This window comes from Wyeomyia smithii, chromosome 3 (assembly GCF_029784165.1).
Source record: "Wyeomyia smithii strain HCP4-BCI-WySm-NY-G18 chromosome 3, ASM2978416v1, whole genome shotgun sequence".
Taxonomy (NCBI): Eukaryota; Metazoa; Arthropoda; class Insecta; order Diptera; family Culicidae; genus Wyeomyia; species Wyeomyia smithii.
This window is the reverse complement of record NC_073696.1, coordinates 23,435,497-23,459,642: the sequence shown is the minus strand read 5'-3', so window position 1 is coordinate 23,459,642 and position 24,146 is coordinate 23,435,497. Positions and strand designations below refer to the sequence as shown.

Here is a 24,146-nt window from a genome sequence, read left to right as displayed (position 1 = left end):
CATACTTTAAGTTCGGGCGTGAACATATGGGTTGCTATGATCGTTGCAAACGTGGTTGTTTCCAACATATTTAGTTGAGCTTTTTAAAAACAGCAGGATTTTTCATAAAAATAATAATATTTCCCTTAGAAAAGCACCATGCATTTCGGTGCGATACTCAAAATGACCTGAACCTTTAATGACACTCAAACTTCTCTAGAGATACAATCATCAGAAACGTCTTAAAAAATAGTAAAAAAAGTGATAGTTTCCCGTTCACTTGTAGGCACAGCTTGTTTTGATCACTCTTCTAACATCCGTTTCAAAACGCATTACGGCAATTCCAAAACCATCATTAGGAACCAAATCCTAGAATTTTCGGAACAATCAACTGCACAACCATAAGTTTTCTTATTTTATTTACTTTTGTAAAAATTATATCCTTTTTACATTTTACATTTCAACTTAAATAACGATAAAAAATTGCGTTTGAAAAAAAAATATTCAAAACTCGTAAAATAAATAAAAAAAACTCCGCTTTAATAAATAACTAATCTCTCTGTGCTAGTCCTACCGGGTCTCTCGTAAAAGTGTTTCAAAAACAAAAAGCTAAGTATACTACGATAATCGGAAAAAAATAATCAGAATACATAAAGTAATCGGCGTCTCCGGTTTCGTTTTATCGGCCACGGCTGAATTTTACTCTGACATCACTCCGACTCGGGTGGCACCAAAACCGTGGAGAGAAAACGAAAAGAAAAAGAAGACAACCGATGCATGTCGACCTGCCGCAACAGCAACAACAACAACAAGAATAGGTTAACGGATTCGGAAGAGAAAGAAGAAAAGAAGAGAAGTCCGAGCCGGTTCTTTGCTTCCGTACACCTCTGTCTGGCTCTTCGCTTTCTGCGTTCTCGGTCCTACTAGATCTGGCAAGATTTAATTCAGTTTTGTTAGGATTTGTTTTTTTTTGTTTGCTGGTTGTTGGTTGGTTTTCTAATTATTCTTATTTGATACAAACTAGAAGCTAATGGAATGTTTTGTCTCAGTGTGGTAGTTGCTGTTCTTCTTCTTTTTTTTTGTTCCATTTTTGTTTACCTCTGTTTTTTCTTTCATCAGTGTCTAATTTTTGTTGAGTGGGAACATGGTGATCATTTTTTTTACTTTTTCGGTTGGAAAAATGATGAAACAAAAAGTAACAGGGACTATTTACAACCCTCTAGGAAAAGGGTAAAGAATTGCGTTCATCTATTTTTTTTAAAGGTGTGTTTAGTGGGTGTGAGAGAGATAGTGTCTGTTGGCGTGATTCAGAGATGTCTAGCTTGAGTGCTAAACAATTGTTTGTTTGTTTTTTTTTTCTTTTTACTTTTTCGCTACGTTACATATCTTAAACAGTAATTCTTCCATTTGCTATTTGCCTTTAGTTCTGGTACCTATTTGAAAACGAATAAGAAGAATTTTTCGTATTTTCGTCTATTTCCTTCATTACTGAAACCAGTTTGCACTTATTCGAAGAGCAATAATTTGTATTAAACTTGTCTTGTGTGTGTGTGTGTGTGTGTGTGTTTGGTTTCTTTTTAAAGGGGAGAGGGGAGCAAGAGATCGTGTGTATATTATCTATTTGTCGTGTGTTCTGCTCGAAACAATATGTCGCTCGAGCAGTAACTGAAAGGTGAATGTCACTGGACGTAGTAGGCGCAGGGAAACTGGAAAACAACTTAAAACATGGCAACGATACTAGGATTGCCAACCGAAAGAGCGCACTGGGAAAAAAGACAACATGAATAACTTACGGCTTACGTCTTCAATTCTAAGTTTCACTACCATTTTCATTTTTTTTACTTTGTTCAATTGTTTCCTCATCACACAAATGTTGCATACTGTTTCGCAACTTTCGTCTCATTAAGATGTTTGCTTCGTTAAGAATTATAAGATCAATAAGAACTATCAACAGGATTTATATACTTATGTTTGTTTTTTTTTCTCGAAAAATTGTTCTAGTTTTGCGCCTTGCGAAACTTGTCGAACGCAAACGCAGAATATCGCTTTATACACACTAAAAACCGTAAAACTAAACAATCTTTGGAGCGTGCATTTGCACTGAAAGTCTCAACTAATAATCGTAGAAGTCTGCGCGGAGAAAAAAAACCGCCTAAACATAAAATTACCGGCAGCAAGAGAAATGCAGAGTTTGCTGTTAAACAAAAATTAACAATATCATAAGCAGCATTCCAGAAGAATGATTAAAACTTGACAGGTGGAGCACGTAATAACGTAATCTACTCGATTACACAACGGTACGGAAAGAACAATGGCTAATCTCACCGATTCCTTTCATAGGTCGACTATTCTCTACTAGAGTGTACTGCTTTTTATTACTTACAAACTACTGCGCTTAAAATAATATCAGATCTTAAGTAAAATAATGTTTAAACTAATGTTGTTCAGTTTGTATTTTCAATTTTTTCTTCTTCATCATCTTCTTATAACCTTCCAACCGCTGCGTTTTCATCGGATTTGTTTTTTTTACTTTCGTAGTACAGAATTTTATTACTAATATCAGTAAGTACTCACTAATAATTTGTTATTAAATCGAATTTTAAGTTACTGCTCACCCGTCCGAAAAGGTTTCGATTTCGTACCTCTCGTCTTGTGTGTCTGTACGGTGAGTGCGCGTATGTTGTGTATGTGTTTTTGTTTGCTTTTGCTAGTTTAGAATGAATGTTCTCCCGGCTAGCAGCCGGAGCAGCCCGGGGTCCGAATCGGGCGGCATGGCTGTCGGACTTTGCTTGAACGAAAGAAATGACGCGTACCGCGGCACGGTTCGAATTCCGGCAGCTTTCGGTGCCAGTCGATGTTTTTTTTTTTTACTTTATCGTAATTTATCTTACTTAGTTTCTTTATTCATAATTATGTGTTTTTTCTTTTTTCTTCCTTTTCTGCTGTATATATTTGTGAATATTGTTAGTTTCAAGAACATTAAATATTGATATTATGTCTACTTTTTTTTCTTTCTTTCGCGCTCTCGGCATATTTTCGTAAAACACGTACAACCGATTCGTGTTGCTGACTGTTTTTTTTTTCTGTTTCGAGTGTGTGTTTATTCGTGTATGTGTGATTGGCTGCATCAGTACAGTAGTGTTTTCACTAACACTCTTCGCGTTGCTTGTAGCCTACCGAAGTGCAATCGTGAGAATATGTGAGCATTTGTGAAATCTAATGAAAAGAGGTTATAATCTTCCTATTTTTTTTTTCTTGCAAATATGGGTGTTAATTGTTTTTCGTATGCTGGCGTGTTTGCGCGTGTTTGTGTGTGTGTGTGTGTGCTTTGTGTTGGTGCTGTCAATAGTGCTCGCGAAGAGGATGCCGAACTCGCAACGGAAGGTTGCAGTTACGAAAGGGACTTGTTAATGTGCCGGGATTCAGTATCGAACCTTTTCAGTGAATTGCAACTATACTTTTAATTTAATAATTAGAAGATTTTGCAGACAAAACTCTTTCGGTGTAGAAAGTTATCACCAAAAATGAAGAAAATTACCATTTAATGAGCAAAGCCTGCTAAGACTGTTTTGTGTGAAGTCATCTTCGGATTCATGAACACTTTTAGTATTTCTTATTCTTCCCAATGATTTAGGTTATGTAAATGTTAAAAATGTGAATAACTTGTTAAAGCCTGCTGGACTCATCCAGTGCGCTTTCCGTTGGAAGACTTCCGTTTCCTGAAGAACTGAAGTAACTATCAGCACAACCTACTGAAGTCCCTTCACGCAACTGTCACTTCCCCGATACGAGTTCAGCACTGTACGTACGCAACTGTGCTAACGTGATGAGCTTTCCTGCCTTTTATTTTGCTTCACTAATAATTACTTCCAAAAAGTTCTGAAGCAGCCGCTTGCTTCACGATTGATGCGTTCGTTCATGCAGAAGTAAACTACGGAAAACTCATCAAATCCCTTCCAACCGTCTTTTCCCCTATTTCAGGGACACCAAAGCCTCATTCTGAACCACAATCATCCCTTTTTTTTTTGTTTTTACATAACTATTATAAAAGTCTTTAACATGTGTTATCTTTTTGTTGTCCTTGTTTTACTTTCCTTCTTTTTTTCTGCGTGTGTGTGTTTCTGTGTGTGAGTGTGTTTCCTAAACGTCTTCGCGGATCGATCCATACGATTAGCGTGCGCTTCCTATGTGGTAGATCCATTCACAATTTTTTTTAATTAATTAGATATTGCTATAGTTATTGGATAAGTCGAGTCTTATAATTAAGCACGTATTTCAATAGCACGTTCGATCGTTTCGGAAGCTCCCTAAGGTCTACATTACAGTTACTACAATCGCTTGCCGGGTCTTCAACAGGAACTTTCCAGCTCGATCACCCGACTGGCATCGAGACCGCCGATTCCTTCGTTCTGCTGCTGCTGTCGCTTTCGCCACTCGTAGAACTCCTCCTTCATGGCTTCGACCCGAGCGTCGATGTTGTCGTAGCGAGATTGACCTCGCTTGCGAGTACCGACGGTGATTCCTGCGGTCGTGGTTCCACCAGTGCCGCCCAGTGACAAACCAGCGGCGTTCCACAGCAGATCGCTGGAAGTCGACGGAAGCGTCATCAGATGGTGGAAATCATCGCGCATGATTCCGGTCGGAGTCGAAGCCGTTGGCGTGGGCGTTGATGGATCGAACTCGTAATGACCGTCCACGCTGCCCACGTCTGCCGCATTGTTGATGTTGGCCTTCTCGGAGGCCATATTCAGTCTTGTGATCAGTTCCAGCCAGTGCGACATCGAGTAGGGCGGATGGTCGAAGCGGCCGCCACCGAAGGACAGCGGAGCCGAGTGGTGCAAACTCGGAGGCGGAGGAGGCGGTCGATAGGGTGGAAGGTATCGCCACTCGCGCAGCAGATTGTTAGAAACTTGAAAACTGTTCGTCTGCTGTGTGTTGTTGGAGGTATTCTTACTGCCGAAGCCACTGGAGCTGGAATAACTCTGAGGGGAGGCTTCCAGCGTTGCGCTCAGCGGTGTTGTACTAAGGTTCAGATTCAACATCGGAGACCGGAGCTCCGGTATCGCCCTGGTTAAGCTCCTCGGCATAAGCCGGGGATGATATCGCGAGAACTTCGGCCTGTTACTATACGTATGGCTATGGAAGGGCAAATTCTGATACAGGTTGTGATGGTAATACCTGGAACTGGGCACTTGCACCGGCACGAAACCATTCGAAAACTGCCGCGAGGTGTTATGCAAGCTGCCTAACAATGGAAGCTCGTGCTGGTAGCCCGCATAGTTGTACCGATGGGCAGATGCAGCGCTCTGCGGTGTCGGATAGGACCGATCCGCTGAGCTTAGATGGTGAACCGAACTGAGATCACTAAAGTACAACGGTGACCAGGGTGAATTGACGACTTGCGGGCTAGATGTTGCAGGGGAGCTGGCGACTACCTTGGAAATCCGCGAAGGTGTCGTGTACAAAGACTGATTCACCATCGGAGCAGGTACAGTGGAACTTATTGTCGTAAGATGGAGACTCTCCGGCATCGTGTTGGTATACAGGGAATGTGCCGGTTGCTGCGGTTCCGCCATAACAAATCCATCCTCCGAACGTAAGCTCAGCTGACTGGGGCAAGCCACCAACGGGCGTCTCCAGGAGGCTCGCGTCATTGACAACCGCTTCGGCAGGAATCCTCCGTCATCACTGCTGCTGTAGTACGAAACAATACTGTTTCGAATAGATACGATTCCATCGACGGCATCCTGCGGCAAAACGAACCGCCCGTCTGCTGAACGGTGAATCTGACCAAGATTGGCGGAGTGGTCACCGGTGAACTTATTCGAATAGATGCTGTCGCAGTTCTGACACCTCCCCGGGGGCCAAATCCAGTGCATTATGGCGACCAGGATGCTCAGGCCAGGCAATCGGCTGGCTTTACTTCCTTTTTGTAGATATCTGCGGATTAAATTCGAATCTCAGTTAATCAATTCCAGCACATTTTTTTGAAGTTACGAAAAGGAGTCGAATTACCTTTAGCTCTAACTTTTCAAGTAATTCAAAGCGGGAAGGCATGAGTTTGGGAAAAAGCAATTGTTAGTAGAAGAAAACATTTATTTAAAAAAAATTAGCGAATTTCGCTCCTACCTTCTCAAAGGCACCGGCTGGCTCAGGGCGTTCCGATCCGTGATCCGTGCTGTTACCATGTTGAGTTCTGTAATCGGATAATTTCTACACGTTAACGGGGGCGGTAATATCGAGCCATTCTTTCCCGCCGCCGGCGGTTGGTGACTTTCTCCCCCTTGGGGACAGAGCAAGCCCACGGGGCGGGACAAGAAAGATATCTGCTCGTGGCACAAAAGTGGAATCGGTTAGACGGCACTCATCAAGGCGTATACCCATTTTTTCGTTTTTTTAATGCACATGGTATTGAACCAATTTTTTTTCTTGTCTGTGCGTGAATGGACTTACCTGACTGGGTATACGAATTATGAATATGTGAAATAATATAATATGAATGAAAATTGGGCGCTAGTGAAAATTTTTCCAATAATGAGCAATACGATACGTTAACTGGAAAAAACCTAATTTTCCCGAAACCACAGTCCACGATGTGTTGAAAAAGTTTTTCTAAACATTTGAGTGTCGAAAGAAAACCAAGAAGTAACAAAAATATGTGTTGTTAAGGCAGATAGTTCTATGGACAGAAAGACGAAAATTTTTGAAAGGTATCTGAACCTCTCTGTCCGTACTGCAACTCGAAAAATAAGAATATTCAGAAATCAAAGAAGTGTTCTGGTTTGAAGTCCTAGAAAGTCAAATAAGCCCCCCACGGCAACGATAATTAGAATTTGACGGCAAAACCACGTGCTCGAAAGTTGTACTGTGATTTTTTGACAAATTTTTCATGCGTCATAAAGAACGATATGTCGTGGGAAACCTGTGAAACCAATGAAAATAGAACCGAAAGATTTTTTTAAAAAATAACCTTTATCTTTGCGTTTTGTTTTGTTTTTTTTTTTTAAGAACGCTGAACAGCTGTACCGCTCTAATGAAACATGAGAGTTCTATCAGAAATTCAACGCATCCCGCAAAGGCTTTGTTCCGCGAGCCGAAATGTGCAAGGATAAGGATAGAAGTATCTTGACAGATGATCGAGATGATCGAAAGGTCGAGATAGCACTTCGAACATCTGAATGGCGTACAGGTAGAAGACCGGAAAAGCGACGCTGGAGACTGTCGGTGCGACAAGCGACGGAGATTTGCTACCCCAATCGACAAGCGAGGTTAATGATGCTATCCGGCATCATTAAAACAACAATGCATCTGAAAAGGACTGTGTCGGAGCGCGCTTGTCAAGATGGGTCCGGGTAAGTTGGCCAGTTGTCTGCATCGGCTAATTGTCAAGATTTGAGTAACGGAGTGCCTACCAAAGAAGTGGAAGTATGGGGTTATCTCTCCCATCTACAAGAAAGGCAACAAGCTAGATTGTGAAAACTACCGGGCGATCACTATCCAGAATGCCGCCTACCCGAATAGTTTTGCAGCGACTGTCATCACTAACCAACAGATTTGCAGGAAGTTACCAGGCCAGCTTCATGGAGGGTCGGTCAACAGCGGACCAGATTTTTACTCTGTGGCGGATCCTCAAAAATGCCGCGAATACAGAGTCCATATGCATCATATCTTCATCGACTTCAAAGCCGCTTATGACACGATTAATTGTAAAGAGCTATGGAGAATACTTGACGAAAACGGCTTCTCCGGTAAACTTACCAGACTGATAAAGGCTACGATGGAGGATGTGCAGTGTTGTGTGAGGATGTCGAGTGGTCTATCCGGTCCATTCGGATCCCGCAGGGGACTTCGACAAGGTGATGGTGTTTCGTACCAGCTGTTCAACATTATAACATTCAGACTCGAACTGCCTTCCAAGGTTCGTAGTGACATTTTTTGGAACTCCAAATCACGCAACCCATCCATTGAAGGAAGCTCGCGCGACTGTGACTGCGGTCATGTTGGGAATCGGGATTACTTCGGGCCAACGCGTAAACTTGTCGATCATCGTTAGACAATACGCGTTTCTATCCGATGGTGGTAGGGGTCCGATCAAATCCATATGAATGTGTGAGAACCTATCATCCGGTGTGGCGATCGGGATAATTGGTGCTCTGTTGTGACGAATGACTTTTGATTTCTGGCAGAGATGCAACGATTGACAAAGTTTTTACAATCGCACCGAAGGCCACACGTAACGGTCCGTCACGAGACGAGTGGTCGCACGAACACCAGGATGAGATGTGCTATGGAGCTTCAGGATGACCTGCCTCCGAAAATTCTTGGGCACGAACGGTCGGATCGCAGGAGTAGAGATGTCGTAATACATCGGGAGCGTTGACAATGGAGACTGGAGTGCCTTAAGTGCCAACGTAGTATTGGTGGGTGGATCGTTGAGGAACGACTGGAGCTCGGTATCGTCTCGCTGCTGTTTGGCCATCAGCTCGAAATCGATGGCTTCGTTGGTGTTAGAGATGGCTTCGATGCGGCTCAGCATGTCGGCAACTCGGTTTTCTTCGCCAGGTATATGGCGAATATCCGTTGTGTACTCGCTAATGAAACTGAGATGCCGTTGCTGTGTTGGGCTGGCTCGTTCTGGTCGCTGTTGGAAAGCTGTGGTGAGAGGCTTATGGTCCGTGTATATGCAGAACTCGCGAGCAGTGAGTGAGTCCTTGAAATATTTCACGGCCTCGTATATCGCAAACAACTCTCGATCGTAGGTGCTGGCTTTTTGCTTGCTATCGCTCAGCTTACGAGAGAAGTACGCGAGAGGTTGACAGCCTTTTTCGGTTATTTGGTGCAACACCGCTCCAATAGCGGTGCCGGATGCGTCGACTGCCAGTGCTAACTTGGCATCACAACACGGATGCGTGAGAAGAGCTACGTTTGTCAGGTCCTGTTTGCTTTGCTTGAAGGCGGCTATTGTTATGTCGTCCCACGTTAAAGGTGTTTTGTCATTTCGAACGTTGCCTTTCGGCGCGCGGAATGAAACGGCGGTAGAAATTGATTGTCCCCAGGAACCGCTTCAGCTGCTTCGCTACCACTGGCCATGGAAAATTAATGATGGCTTCAACCTTGCTGGGTGTAGGTTTTATGCCATCTTGAGTGATCAGGTGACCAAGAAATGTAATTTCCGATTTGCCAATTTGGCACTTGCCGGCATTTACGGTGGGTCCGTTCTATCTCAGCCGATTGAACACCAGGCGAAGATCTTTTTGTGTTGTTCGATGTCATCGGACGCAATACAAAGATCATCAACGTATGGGAAAACGAAGTCAAAATCGCCTAAAATGTCGTGGAGATGCATCTGCAGCGTTTGCCCTGCATTCCGGAGTCCGAATGTCATGTGCCTAAATTCGAACAAGCCAAATGGCGTGGTAATGGCAATTTTCGGGATATCTTCTGGTGCCACGGGTATTTGGTGGTAGGCCCGCTGCAGATCGGTGCACGAAAAAAATTTTCTGTTGTGGGAGATGTTGGAAAAATCCTGAATGTGCGGAATGGGATACCAATCGGGGATCGTGCCGTTAGACTTCTTGACCATGTGTAGAGGGCTGGCCCAAGAACTTTTGGAAGGTTGGCAGATACTTTGCTCCATCAAAAACCTGAACTCCGCTCTCGCTTCATTCAGCTTATCGATCGGCAAACGTCGAGGGCGAGAAAATACAGGCTGACCAGTGGTAATGATTTGATGGACGGTTTTCGCTTTCGTGGGACGGTGGTTCATGTTTAGAATGGTGATGTCTTGGTACTCCTCCAGGATGTCAGCAAACGGAAAGTGGTTATGGTGGGTTCGGAGACGGCATTAATGTTTCTGATTTCCAAGCGAGTTTGATTGTCAATCAATTTATTACGCTTCAGGTCCACCAACAGATCGTAATGCTTCAAGAAATCCGTACCGATAATGGGTGATTTGACATCAGCGACGGTGAAAACTCAAAAAAAGAACGACGAAGGCCTATATCGATAGAGAGGCGTTTCGTCCCGTACGTCTGGATTGGGCTTCCATTGGCAGCGAAGAGTTGGTGGGATTTTTCAGGGTGGAGAAGCTCGTGCGGAGAAGGGGGTACAACTGGAAGGTCAGTACCCGTGTCGATGAGAAACTTCTGTGATGTCTGTTGGTCCTGAACGTGGATTCTTCGGATATTCACGGGTGGGTTGGAGTCGGGGTACGGTGTATCATGTTGATTTATTTTGGGTTCGGGCAGAAACCCGACATTGAGTTTTTATCGGGACGAGAGTAGACGGGCATCTTTCCGTCGTAAAAAATGCATGGTACGTTAGAGTTCTCACCTTTTTGCTTTTCACCCTTACGGGCCTGGACCCCATGGCGCTAGTGGAACCAGCAAATCCAACGGCGAGTTCCATTTGAACGCGATGGGGTCGCATCGCGTCGTCCAGGCGAACGGGATTTTTGACGACTTGCAGAACCTCCTCGTCGTCGGGAATTTTGCGAAAGAACTTCGTCGAAACGGCGGGTGAATGCTTCAATACGTTGCTCCAAGCTTGAAATCGACAATTTTTCAGGGGACTGAATCGCCGCAATTTCATTGCGCGGTGCCTCCATTATTTTATTAGCGACTTCCGCTTGTTTTTCGAGTGTGGCGGTTGGAATCGGAGCGATGATCGAGCGGACGGTACTGGGCAACGCGCGTAACAACAAATTCGAAAGCACTGTGTCCGTCCAACCGTCACCACCCAAACGTTTCATTTCAGACAATAGAACAGTTGGCTTCTGGTCACCAAGCGTCATCCCAGAGAGCAGACTGGTTAAACGTTGTGTTCCAGATGGCCGAAAATGTGCAACGACAGCGGCTTTTATTCGCGATGGCGGAATGAAAAAACTTCGCATGTGGTTCGCGATAGCCGTCGGTTCACTGGTCTCGATCTTCACGACAGGCTGTCACAAAGTCGTGTTTCACTTTTTGGGGTGGTTTTTACTTAACCGAAAATTTCTTTAGCGCGGATTATCGCGGTTCACGAAACGTGGTGTAAAAATACGGAATTCGATACGGAACACGAATACTGTTCCGTCGGGGTCACCAATTTGGGAATTTTTCGGTTGCTGCGTACGAATGATATAACACGTGTGCTCTCGTTAGTAGGTAGTTTAATACTAATTAAATTTCACATTATATATACATGAGATGGTTTGAGTGTACGTGTATCTGTCGATCGATTTTCGAAGATCGAGAGATCGTGTGAGGTTGAGAATGAGTTACGTTGTGATGTCGAGAATGAGTTACCTGGTCGGTGATTACAACGAGGCGAGTTGGAAGGGTTACCAATCAAGATCGCCACAACATTTTTGATATAGTGCCAACCAAGATTTTGGAATAGGCACTAAAAAACTAGAAAACCGAAAATTCATTTAAATGACATTCTGAAAATTGCCAATAATAGCACAATTTATTTCTCAGGAATTTATTGGAACACCTTGCTGGTTGCCCGGACATTAAAAAACACATGAAAAATAAACACCCTCGCCCGTTGTAAAAATTGTTATAAGTCTTGCTCAATGATTCATATTTTAAACTGAAAATACATGCTGCAAAACACTGATGGTCGCCATCGGTAGCATTGTATTTTTCTGTCGCACATGATTAGAAATACGTTTTTTACTCTGTGTACTGCTATCCGGCATTCAATGGCACCTCCCGCTGCTGTTTCCAGAATGAGAGTCAAATGCTCTGCTCCAGACAAGTCAGTGTGCACAGCAAAAGTCAGTGTGCAGCTATGTGGCTTCTTTCTTTGCCGTGTACAGAACAAGAATGAAGTTAAATTTTCAATACATTGTCTTCTTCAGTTGCACTGAGATACTTAAACTTAGGGAGTAGTTACGAAGAGAGTGCCTGAAGAAAGCATTCCCGGTTAACTAGGTATTCTATCGACCGTGTTAGGGAAAGCAAGCATTAGGCTCAGCTCTGATTCTTGGAAATCTGCATTAACAATTTTCAATAGCACAATAGTTCGTATAATCAAATTACAAGTATCAGCATTTGGCTAGATGCGTAGATGATTTTCCAATCGATGCTACAAGAACGAAAGAAATTAAAACTGACCGTTCTAAAAGCATCTAAAAAGGTACAAATTTCATCCTTTCTCTCCTTTTTAGATTTCCATTTTACATCTCTGTACCAAATTTCAGTAATTTTCATTAACAATCAAAACCCGCCAAAAAGTAGAATTGGGCAATAACAGCAACTTTTTGATCAACTATAATCACGCTAACAATAACGTTAACAATTTTGTAATGGATGTTTTCTTCAAATAATTTATTCTTCTGTACTTAGAATATCACACAAAGTTTTGTCGAACGTATTGCAAAAATAATTTTTAGAAAATTATATTGAAAATAAAATATTTTTCGATAGAAAGCTGAAAATGTGTACTAAAATCTGCCGAAGGATTTCCAAGTGATTGCAACCAGAGCCTGACAAACTCATTTCCGCCACTCTGAAGATTGAAATAGTCATTAGTTTCATTTGAAACGATCCGATGAACAACAGACGGGAAAAAGAGAAAGAAGTGATTCGTTGACAGTAGCCGAAAGGAATCAAGTAAAAATGAAACTGTTCGAATCGAAATGACAGCGCGAGTATATCAGTTTCATTGTTTTGTTTCGAAAATGTAGAGCCCTGGTTGCAACATTAAAAACCGAAAATTATGTCCACAAATCCATACAAAAAAGTCATATCCTAAAATTTGTTTGCTCCGATTACGCTTCAAAATCGCTATGATTTATGTTATATGTGTTGCAAGTTTCCAGTTGATATCGAGGAACGACGCTGGCCTAACAAACCAGTCGTCGTAGGTTCGAGTCTCGGCTCGGAAGAGACTGTTAGTGTCACTAGGATCGTAGCGCTAGCCCCGCGATTGTCCTACACATGAAACAGTTGGCTGCGAAAACGTCTTATGAATGTCTCACTGGGTGATCATGTTGATCAGCTGCGTAGTCTGCAATACTTCAAGAGAATCTTTGGAGCAAGGTTACAAATTCAATTTTAGGTTGCTTTTTCGCCGAATGTCGATAGCTCGTTCCACAAGCACAATTTTGTGAAACGATATATGACAAACTAGTAGTACCTAAACACTATTACTTGTTACGAGAGTCACTTCATGGTGAAATCAGAGTGAAGTGAATAAAGCCCTATTACGGGACTCACAAAAGTGAAAAAAACGTCGCAAAGTGACTTTTGCGTGAAATCTGGGTTATTATGAGTGTCATATCAGTGAAGTGAAAATGGAAAAAGCAACGTTTCGCGTGGAATTATTTCACGACCATTTTGAACGGTGAAATGATTCCACGTAGATTACTTGAGTTTTGAAATTGATTGATTTGTGATCTAATGGTAAATATTGGATTGATTCTTCAGTAACAGAACGAATTTGATCCGTGCCTCAAAGCGGTCAAAGTTTCAGCTTCTTGCCCGATGAAAAAAATGCACACTAGCTCATGAAGTTCATTCAAAACATTTTTTATGCCAAATGTCAGATAGGAGATACAGAAAACGTCAAGATCTGGTGTTATCTAAAAACCAGGAAAAAACGACTTTCTGGGTCTTTGAAATTTGAGCTGGGAAACAATCTCATTTCACTTGTTCTATTCTTAATTTCACTTCACTGTCACAATCTCACTTCACGGAGGTGGAATCGGGGATAGGTCTCAAAAAGTGAAGTGAGCGTGAGAGTAAAATATATTTCCCCGTGAAGTGACACACACTTGAGGTATAAGAATTAGAGTACTGCTTTTTTTGACAAACTGGTAACATTACTTAAAGACTGCAAGTTTGTCGTACATCATGTTTCAAAAGTGTACTTGTGGAACGAATTATCGGCACGCGGCCAATTGAATGGAGTTGACACCCCCAAATTGAATATGCAACCTTGCTTTGGAGTACAGTTATCAGTGGCAATGGGTAATTGGCTAACAATATGACTGTCTGGCGACAATCTGTCAATTTATGCTGGGCTCTGCGGTATTGAAAGCATTTGTACAGTAAAAATTCAACCTAAATACTGGGAATAATAACAAGTGACAGTCAACAAAAAGCTCTTAGAGTTTGATGAATTAGCTCATATTACCTACACAGCACTAATAACTTGGCACTGTCCAAATAAGTATCGTTAAAGGAACATTTGTCGAGTTCAGAATGATACTTGTCACTTTTGTAGTATGGCATGCGAAAGCTAGGAACATCGGCTGTGAACCTGTAATGCATTGTACCAGAGCAGAATCCAACTTCTCAACAAGGCTTGCTTAAAATCTAGTGAAATTTGGTCTGCTAATCCTTGAATGGTAATTGACTTTATGAAACATATTCTAGGTACCTAACTGGGAGCGCGTCGAGGTAACCGGCCAATCACTCAATCAACTGATTATACTGTAGGGCACGTATATCAATGGGGATATTCTACAAAAGTTCTAATCAATGGGCGCCGTATTTATATTAAACAGAATGATGACATTGATATTAATGGAAGATGAAGGATGACGATGAATCTCATAACTTTCATTTAAACCGACTGTTTCGAACTGCATAAATTACTACTTATATTTAAATTAGCTATGACTGAATAAAATTCATTACTCTTGAAACAGCAACAAAATAGTTTCTGATTGGTCTCGTTTTCACTAGCGCCTCATACGATAATGGGATTAGATGGATTAGACTAAGAACACCGAGCGTAAAAAAAAACTAAACATGTTAGTGGAAGAAACAAGCCGATCGTGTTAGCACCGCCGCACTGCTGCTGCGCCTGCCACCGGATAGCGAAAGTATACACCCTGACTACGGCCCCGGACTGCGGGCTCGGGTAACCAACGCACTCACCTTTTTCCTGTTTTCTGCGCTTGCGCTTGTTGCAGATCTTGACGGCGCAGATCGACAGGATGATGGCCACGATGAAGAACAGTATTCCGCCGACGACGCCGGCCGTGATGGCCTTGTGCTTGACGCGGGCCGGCACCGGGAACTTGATCTCCTCGCTCGATTCGTAGCTCTTGAGCGAGTTGGCCAGCACCCGGAAGTAGTAGGTCCGGCCACCGACCAGATTCTTCACCAGGTAGGACGTCTCCTCCGGGCGGATCTGGCCCCGGTTCAGTGTCTTCCACTGGGCGTCCGTGCGGTACTTGATCGTGTAGAACTGCACCAGATGGGCTCGCTCGAGTGGAACCTGCCACGAGATGAGAAAGCCGTTCGGGATCTCCACCACGGTCACGTTGCGCGGTTGACCGGGTTTCGGACCTAGCGAAAACAGAACAGAAACCGTATCAGTATATGAGAAAAGAATTTCGCGGATTCGGAATCAGTAAACCCTAAACAGCAAAAGCGGGTTATGCGCGATCGGTATGAATTATTTTGATGCTGATGATAGTGTAGGGTTTTGTTGCTTTCTAGAAATGAAATTAAATACCTGTCGGACGGAAAACAGGAGGGAAAAATGTTGAGCCAGACGAATCGGTTGGAAACAAAATATTGTGATAACTTAGAACGTCTGCAAACAAATCGAAAAGAAGAAGAAAAACGAACAGGCCGATGGTGAATGTGGTTTTTGGTGAATGGTTTGTTATGTTGGGTGTGTAATATCTAAAACCAATATTTGCAATTTTTATTGACTCTACGACTATGAAAACGTGCATGTAAATAGTTGATGAGCGATTTTTTTTTGTGTTGTGTTTTAGTGCGTAACTAAGCGTATGCTAGAAGCCACCTAAGGGTTTTTTGTAGTATATTTGAACAAACTCCATTGCCTAATGACTTCTTACCCAAGTCATCCGAAGCGTGCTTAAATTCTTTTTCGTTAGGTGCTGCGGTCGTAGTGGATGTTTTCTTCGGTTTTTGGACATCTTATTGAGTTAAAGCATTCAAATAATCACAGAGAAATGTTCATGTTTCAAAGGTTATGATTATAATTAAGTTCAATCGCAAGTAAAGCAGTTATTCAGTGGTTACTCACCTAACGTGCGTATCGTGATCACCTTGCTCATCATGCCATCGCCGAGAGCATTTTTGCCGATCACCTGAAACTCGTAAGTCGTTCCGGGTGAGAGCCGGTTGATGGTCACCTGTGTGCTGCCGGACGGAGTGACCGGAATCGTAGACCAATCCGACACTCCTGCCTCCCGGTACCAGATGGTGTAGTCCTGTTTATAATCCGGTCCGCCACTGTAGCCCGGCATCCAGGACAGCGTCACCGAGAATTCGGTTGCCGATCCGCTGAGGTTGTACGGAGCGTGTGGCTGAGTTCCTTCGATTACTAACTGCGTGGCTGATACGATCGTGGCCACCTCGTTCGAAGCGACACACTGATAGTAACCAAAGTCGGACCGTCGGAGGTTTTCGATCGTAATGTTACCATTCAGGATCCGAACCCGATTCTTCTGCAATGGTTGTCCATCGCGACGCTGCCAGATGATCGTCGGTTTGGACGTGCCTTCCGCTTCCTGGGCGTCGCAGTGCATCTCGACCGATTCACCAACCTTCCGTTGGTACAGTGGATCCGGTTCGATCGTAAAAGCCGGGGGTTTCCGTACAAGCACCTCCATGTGGCCGGAGGAACCCTGCGTGCCCTGCGCATTGTACGGCGTACACGTGTACCTTCCCTGATGGTTCTGGTTGACCCTAGTGAACAGCAGCGAACCGTTGTTCATTATAACTATGTCTTTTGTTTGATAAGGTTCCAGTAATCTTTTATCTTTGGTCCATGTTACATATTGTAGAGGAGGATTTGCTTTTATATAGCATTGTACAACACCAGCTAAACGAAACGGTAAGTATTGTATTGTTGGGGTGAAGGTCACTTTGGCAGGATCTACAAATAGAAAATGTTTAGCCAGAGTAAATGTGTAAACTAGCGAAGTTCTTACACTCTATATTTAAAAAAGCCGAAGCACTTTGTGGTTCTCCGATGCCGTTTGACACCTCACACGTGTACATGCCGGAATCGTCGGCACTGACCGGATTGATGATGAGTGACCCATCCTTTCTGATCGTGACGCGCGTCTCGAGTGCGGCTACCTCCCGCACTGGGGAACCCTCGCGGAACCACCGCACTGTGACGTTGCCGGGCATCGCTTTCGCTTCGCAGGTGAACTGCACCTTCTCTCCCTCCAGTTTCGTTTGATTAGTAGGCGGCACCTGTGTGAAAAGAGTGAAAGTGAACATGAAAACATAGAATAATAAAACGATGAATTTTGTAGGGTTTAACACGGTGATTAGTATTTTTAGTAAATTGTGGATGATAGTCAGTTGGATGGGAAAGCTAATGAGGCGAATTCAATTGCAGACACACACATGAACTAACAGTGGACGGAAAGGAAGTTAGAGTAAATTGTGACATCGAAATAAATAGAATTTATAAAACCCACAACATTCAGAGAATCCTCTCTAATGGAATACATAGAATTCATAGAATTCGTAGAATTCATAGAATGCTTAGAATTTGTATCCTCAATAAATGGAAAATTCAATAGCGTCGACGTTCAAGAAGAATGTGTATTGAAAGTTCAACTTTTAAGTCACGGACATTTTATTTTGAATAACCAAGCTCTTTGCATCTTTATATTTTTCTTCTGCTTCAACCGTTCTCAAGTTACTATAAATGTATGCTCTAAATGTTTTTTTTAATTTTTAATAACATTTTTCGCATATCTCAAATGATAGTCGCGATATTTAGGTACGACGTTAAACGCAACATGAAAAAAAAGGAATTTCAGAAAAAATACACTGGCACAAGCATTATATATTTGCCGGATAATAAGACTAATTGGACCCAACATTCAGTTTTGAAATTTTGTTGATTCTATTTTCGGTATTCCAATCAAACATTTCATTTCCTTTCGTTAAAAAGATGTTGCTTTGGAGGAAAATATGTAACAAAAAACGATTAATTTTTTACCGTTTATTTTCAAACGCCGAGACAAAAAGATTTTTCTGCTAAAATCAGTTGTAAAGATTAAATTATAAAAACATATTCCAAAAATCGTTACCCAATTTATTTTACTGGTTTATTTTTAATTATTTCAAACCATAGTCAAAGAACATACTTTTTAGCAGTCATTTCCTGTACATATTTTAAAAAAACTAATACTTATGATGCGTTCTGACGAAAACACTTTTATGTAGAGTTTTGTTTTATTGTCTTGGATCTTTGAATAATGCTCTAAGTGAAACAACTTGCCGTGATTGATTCTGTCGTTCCAAAGACGGTTATTTTAATATTGACCGCTGTTCTCGTGAAGGAGGGAAGAACAAAAACGCTGAATTGAACTGTTTGTTTAGAATCCATTTCAAATGTAGGAACAGCTAGGAAGTTACCCTCCTAGCCAATTCCAAGCGATTGCATGCTTTTGAAATGATTAAAAACAAGAAACTTAGGTTCCTATAAACAGAATCCCAGGGAAATAGAATTTTTGTTTTTTCTCCTGTGAACAAAAAGGAAGGGTTTCCTCCATCTCCTCGTGACGGGAGATGGAAAATGCAATTATTTTGCAGCAATGGCTTTAAAATTGTGTTTTTTTTAAATTTCAATTTTTTCCTTCCCATTTCCCTCACCAGATAATTTTGTTAAAATTAAAAATTTTTCCCGGTGTATATTTTTGTAATTATCAATAACCTTTTAACATAAGCTCTTATAACAAATTAGTCATGATTAAAAGGAAATACTAATAGCACAAAATGGCGTTTTTAGCCCATCTGTGCAAAGTTTCAGCCAAGTCTGGAATGTCAATTTAAAGTATAAAAACTTGGACACTTCTATGAGATTGCTCATATCATTCAATAACATTGCATAGAAAAACTTTTAGAAACTTTAGGTTCATCAAGTGTTTAAATTATAACCAAACTAAACATTTTTCAACAAATTGATATCAAACGTGGAACTTTCCAACGAACAGACATGGTGTTTTTTTTTTAACTTAAATACTACAAGGTTTACAGTCCTAGGGTTGTATGAAATGGTAACGTGGGACTAAACACTATAATTAGAGGGATTTTTTTTACAACAAAGTTAAAGTTCAAATAGATTCATTTTCGTTCTTTTGCTCGCCAAGTTTTTATTCTATACATTCCCTGTATCACGAGGACAGCTAATACACGTATATTATTAGTCAAGTTATGAATGAAAAAATATCATCTTACAATGTTTAAAAAATTGATTAATTTTAAAAGTATTCCCACGATTGCACACGTATCGAAATGTACGAATAGAAGTGTACCGCTGCAATATCAATAGTACAGCTGCCGTACGAATAAAAGTGTACCGCTGAAATGTACGAATAGAAGTGTACCGCTGCAATCATAGACGACGAGAGACCTGCGGGTCTCTGCTACACATATACTGTACGGTACTGTTGCTTTCACCAGCATAATTTATTTCAAGACATCAGTTTCTATTACGTTCCAACAGCAGATTTGGAAATTGTTCAAGAAAAAGGGTTGTTTACAACTTTTCGAAAAACCTTTACCTTCAAGACATCAAATTAGTCTAAGTTCCTGGAAGCAAAACTGGGAAATTTTCTCCTAGCCCCTGGTATAATATAATTAGTTCATCGTTTCTATTGGAAATCTAGCGGCTAACCAAACACGACAATTTCTGTTCGTGGTATTTGTTGCAGATCTGTTTTGTAAGTTGCCCACCTTTTTTCAAATTATGTCATTTACTCATATCCGCAAGACATTTTTCGTATATTCCGTATGTAATACGTATCTCGTATGAAGTGTAACTAGTTTTTCCAAACGAAGCCAGGTTTTTTACAGTGAGTTACCATCAAGCAATGTCATTTTTACCCACAATAACAATCCAAACCGTACTTATCAGAACCACCGCGTGTATATTTGTAGAGTTTGAATAACAATAAATTACGTAATCCTACATCAACTGCGTCAACATCTAAAAGACTATAGTTCGACAGCCGCAGCGTGATATACTGTTGCGTGGTTGCGTGACGTGGCTGTTGCTATCTAATTCTATGCGACACGAGAGGTATTGAAATCTCTGCATCTTGCGAAACTGGGAAAAAGATACAACTTGAAAAAAAAGGTGGAGCTCTTACAACATTGCGAACAAAAAGCGAGCACATAATTGATTAGCCGCTGTTTTTCCAAATAATTTTCAGTTCATTTTGAAGTAGAATTATGTCTCTAAGGGAGTTCTTCTAGAGAAGTGTAAAGTGGAAATTTAGAATTCCGAACGGAACAGTGAACGACATTTGCCTTGTTCGAATGCTCATCACTCGGTTTATTTTGAACTGATTTTTTCTCATTCTAGAAATCGACTGGAAAATTAGTTAAACATGACTGTTTTCGAATCTGACAAATATGTGAAAATGAAGTTGGCTTTTTCTGGCTTTTAGAAGGGGGTTTTCGGTCAATCTTAGCTTGATTTGGGATTTATTCTATTTAGAACTTTTCTGGCCTTTAGAAGGGGTTTTCAGTCATTCTGCGCTTAATTCGGAATCATTTCCTTTTTTTTTTGCCTTTTTCTGACCTCTAGAAGGGGTTTTAGGCCATTCTGAGCTTAATTTGGGATTATTTTCTATTTAGGCCTTTTCTGGCCTTTAAGGAGGTTTTTCGACGATTCTGAGCTTAATTTGGGATCATTTGGGTTTATTTTGGTATTGTTTAATTTTTTTGGCCTTCAGAAGGGTTTTTAGCCATTCTAAGCTTAATTTAAGATCATTTTTTGCCTTTTTTGGTCTTTAGAAGGGGTTTTCAGCCATTTTTAGCTCAATGTGGGATCAATTTCTATTCTGGCTTTTTCTGGCGACTCCGAGTTTGATTTGGGATCATTTTCTGTTTTGCCTTTTTCTGGCCTTTAGAAGGAATTTTCGGCCATTCTGAGCTTAATTTGGGATTATGTTCTAATTTAGCCTCAAGAAGGGGTTTTCGGCCATTCTGAGCTTAATTTGGAATCATTTTTTTCTTTTTGTAAATTTCAGTTGGGAGGTTATTAAGGTATAATATATATTAAGGTATAATAGGCGCCATTTTAAAATGTTTATATCTGTGAATAGGATGGATGAAAAAATAGTATTCTGGTTCCATTTTTTAAGAGCAACTCATTTACCTTATCATATGGAAAAATCTTTGGAAAGGTTTTTTCACAATTGAATAAAATTAGTTTTTATCTGCTAATTTTTCGTCATTAAAAAAAGCAAAGCCTTGGTGCTACATTCCGATTCGGAACTTGACCTTCTGTTTTTTTTTATACACAGACTTCGCAGTCGACTGTTTAGTGTACAGAACAATTGCGGGGCTAGCGCTACGATCCTACTGACACTAACAATCTTTCCCGAACAGAGACTCGAAGCTACGACGACTGGCTTGTTAGGCCAGCATCGTACTCGAGGTACCATCTAAGACCATCTGAGAGAAATTGAAGTAAGCTAAATAAGGTTTTCGGTAAAGTTATAGATAAGCTCATTTGAAATACTTAAGTAGTTTTTTCTTCCTCAAAAAAATCACGGAATTCATGATGGACATTTACATTCAATTCAATGACTTTTTAAGAAAAAAATGTAAAAAATGAAACATGTTTTAAGAAAATCAATTTCCCAAAAGAATAATTGAAAAAATTAAATGCTGGGTAAGTAATTGAAAAAAATATAAAATACAAAATTGTTCAAATAGAAATAAGAAAAAAGAAGAAGGTTTTCCTTGTGTTTTAATAAAAACGTTGAACAAGAAGTATTAAAAAATGGTATGCTTGCCCAACTCTCAAACTGTACGCAATTAAAGATATTTTAACAATAAATCAGTCAACTTTTGCATACCCCTTAATAAGTTACTCTGGAGGAAAAGTCTGTGTTTATGAAAGAGGCATCTTTATAAACCAGCATTTCCCTAAAAATTTATTTTGACCAGATTTTGACAGTTCAACCGTTTTGCTACTTGGCATAGAAACGATCCGTGTTAATAATACAGTACAGAACGGGCTTTTGGCAAATACTCAAACTTAATGTCGTAGTACATATATAAAAACCAAATGAGTACCGTCTTCTACCGAACATTCATGAGTCCAATATTTATCGATGTGCTAGATTAAATTTAGGTCCAAAATAAATATTTGCTGTATATGTCTAACTTAATTGTTATGTCCGTATTAACGGGTAACAAAATATCGTTCCACAATAATTTATTTCCAAAATAATTTATAATTGGATGATTTGCTATGCATATTTGCTCCCACAAGCCGTTTTTTGCTAATAAAACAGTAGAACTAGATCTAGAAGTCAACTCTAAGCACAGTTTTTGTGCTTCAATAATTCCAATAAAAAAACTTAACTCTGCGTTTTTGCAAATGCGTTTGTCTTTCCTTTCCCGCCACCAGACTTGAGATGAATAATTCACCATAGAATTATCCACCTAAGCCAACAGAAGAAGAAAAAAAAACGGAATCGAAGCGCAAAAAAAAAAAAGTTCAGTCCCACTTCTCCGCCCAAGAGTTTGACGACCAACGGCGAACCGAAGGGAAGTCACAGATGTTTGCTCAAATTTCCTTTCATTGCGGTTAGTGCCGTCCGTCCTCCAGCTTTGGAAAAGTGTAGTGGGGGCGGAGAGGGGGCTGCTAGCACATGTGGGACTATGTACTTAGCTCGAATATCACTTATGACTCTTTCTTTCTAGCTGCTATCCGCTAGCTCCTCTCGAGCTGGTGGTGGCGTGACGTGATTCCGAGATCACTCTGTTTTACTTTCTTTACCACACTCCAGAGGAGGAAGAACGCAACTCAAACAAAAGCGGCTGCGGGTGAATGGTTTGCTATAAAATGTGGCAGTGTGATCACACGATTGCACATCGGGAGCAACCGCAACCCCGAGGATGGGAAAATTAAATCAGGAAAGTCTACCGTCTACGAGCGACGCCGGGAATTGGAATGTGGGGAAGTGCAGAAGTCAGAAACTGTGTGTACTTAAGGTCTGGAGGATGGAGAAAGGACAGGAAATAGGCATGCAATTCTAATCAGAAGCTCACACATGATGATAAGGATGGAATTAATTCGATGCTGGCAGAAAACTTCTCTCTGGAAATATTCGCTTGTTGCAGCAGTAAACGTTTCTGATTGAACGGTCAGTAAGCGGAAACCCATTTTGATGAAGCTCAACGGGTGAAAAATGATTATGGAAGTGATGAAATGTTGTTGACGGTGCAAAGTTAAGTGCATTAAGTGTAGCCGCTAATGTGATGCGGGTGATGCTGGTGAATTCAAACATTTAAAAATTGGTTAATACAAAACGCGTTTCAGCGGGTCAGCGCCTAAACAGATCTATTCTCAAATTCTTTTTTCTCTCTTAGCTGATTATTTAAACTGAAAACATTTTACCAATTTTTTACACACAAATTAAACAAATTTCGGACTACAAACATTTACTAAACACTCATCACAACTAAGTGGAGAAATCATACGGGAAACAAAGATTCAGATTTTTTTTACAGTGAAAAGAGAGAAAAGGATCGACATTGATTTCTGCTCGATATTTAAGTTACGGATCACGGTTTTGGGAGTTTTAGTACATAGTAGTAGTAGTAATTGGTTTGGATTGTTTGATTTTGGATTTGTTCTTAGTCAAAATTTTTACCATGATTACAGCGCCGCCCGCTATTATAACACGGGCAGTATGGGAGACTTGTCCCTCACCATTGCGCGCGATACACGTGTAATCGCCGATGTCTTCGTGTCGAATCGTGCTAATCCGTAGCTCGGTACCATCGTTAAAGATGCCAACAGTAGAAGACGGATCCACTGGGTTGGCATCCTTGTACCACAGGATCTCTGGTGTCGGGGTGCCATCTGCCTGGCAGTTTAGTATTATAGAATCGCCTGGAAGGGAAAGGAATGCAAAGTTATTATAGAAATCAGATATCATCTTTCAATTTTTCCGCTTAAAATTGATGACTAAATTCTGTTTTATTAAACTTGTTTACTTTTTCCAAATGTCGAATGCTTTTTCAATGAAGAGATTGTTCAAGAAGAAAAAAAAACGATTCACGGTTTGTCTTTTTGGTTTTCTTGGAATGCATTCTTTTTATGAAACCTTAATAAAGCAATATGTTTTTATGAAACTTTATTAGAGTACAGGTCGGACTCGATTATCCGGAGATTCGATTATCCGGAAACTCGATTAT

At 40.9% G+C, this 24,146-nt stretch overlaps 1 protein-coding gene across 13 annotated transcripts in view; it reads right to left on the bottom strand.

Moving 5' to 3' along the window:
- Positions 1-381: 381 nt before the first annotated feature.
- The window catches only part of LOC129731256 (protein turtle), a 116,997-nt gene continuing 93,232 nt past the window's right edge, over positions 382-24,146 (bottom strand). For 9 of the 13 annotated variants that reach the window (XM_055691103.1, XM_055691104.1, XM_055691106.1 and 6 more), the window contains 7 exons: positions 23,600-23,841; positions 16,889-17,159; positions 15,979-16,833; positions 15,788-15,868; positions 14,853-15,266; positions 6,109-6,175; positions 382-5,919 (listed from right to left, as the gene is read on the bottom strand). In XM_055691103.1, the coding sequence (XP_055547078.1) occupies positions 4,329-5,919; positions 6,109-6,175; positions 14,853-15,266; positions 15,788-15,868; positions 15,979-16,833; positions 16,889-17,159; positions 23,600-23,841 (3,521 nt within the window). In that variant the 3' untranslated portion in view covers positions 382-4,328. Of the gene's footprint in view, positions 5,920-5,994; positions 6,007-6,108; positions 6,193-14,852; positions 15,267-15,435; positions 15,517-15,787; positions 15,869-15,978; positions 16,834-16,888; positions 17,160-23,599; positions 23,842-24,146 lie in introns of all 13 variants that reach the window. The other 4 variants (XR_008728987.1, XM_055691112.1, XM_055691102.1 and 1 more) reach the window with 4 other exon arrangements.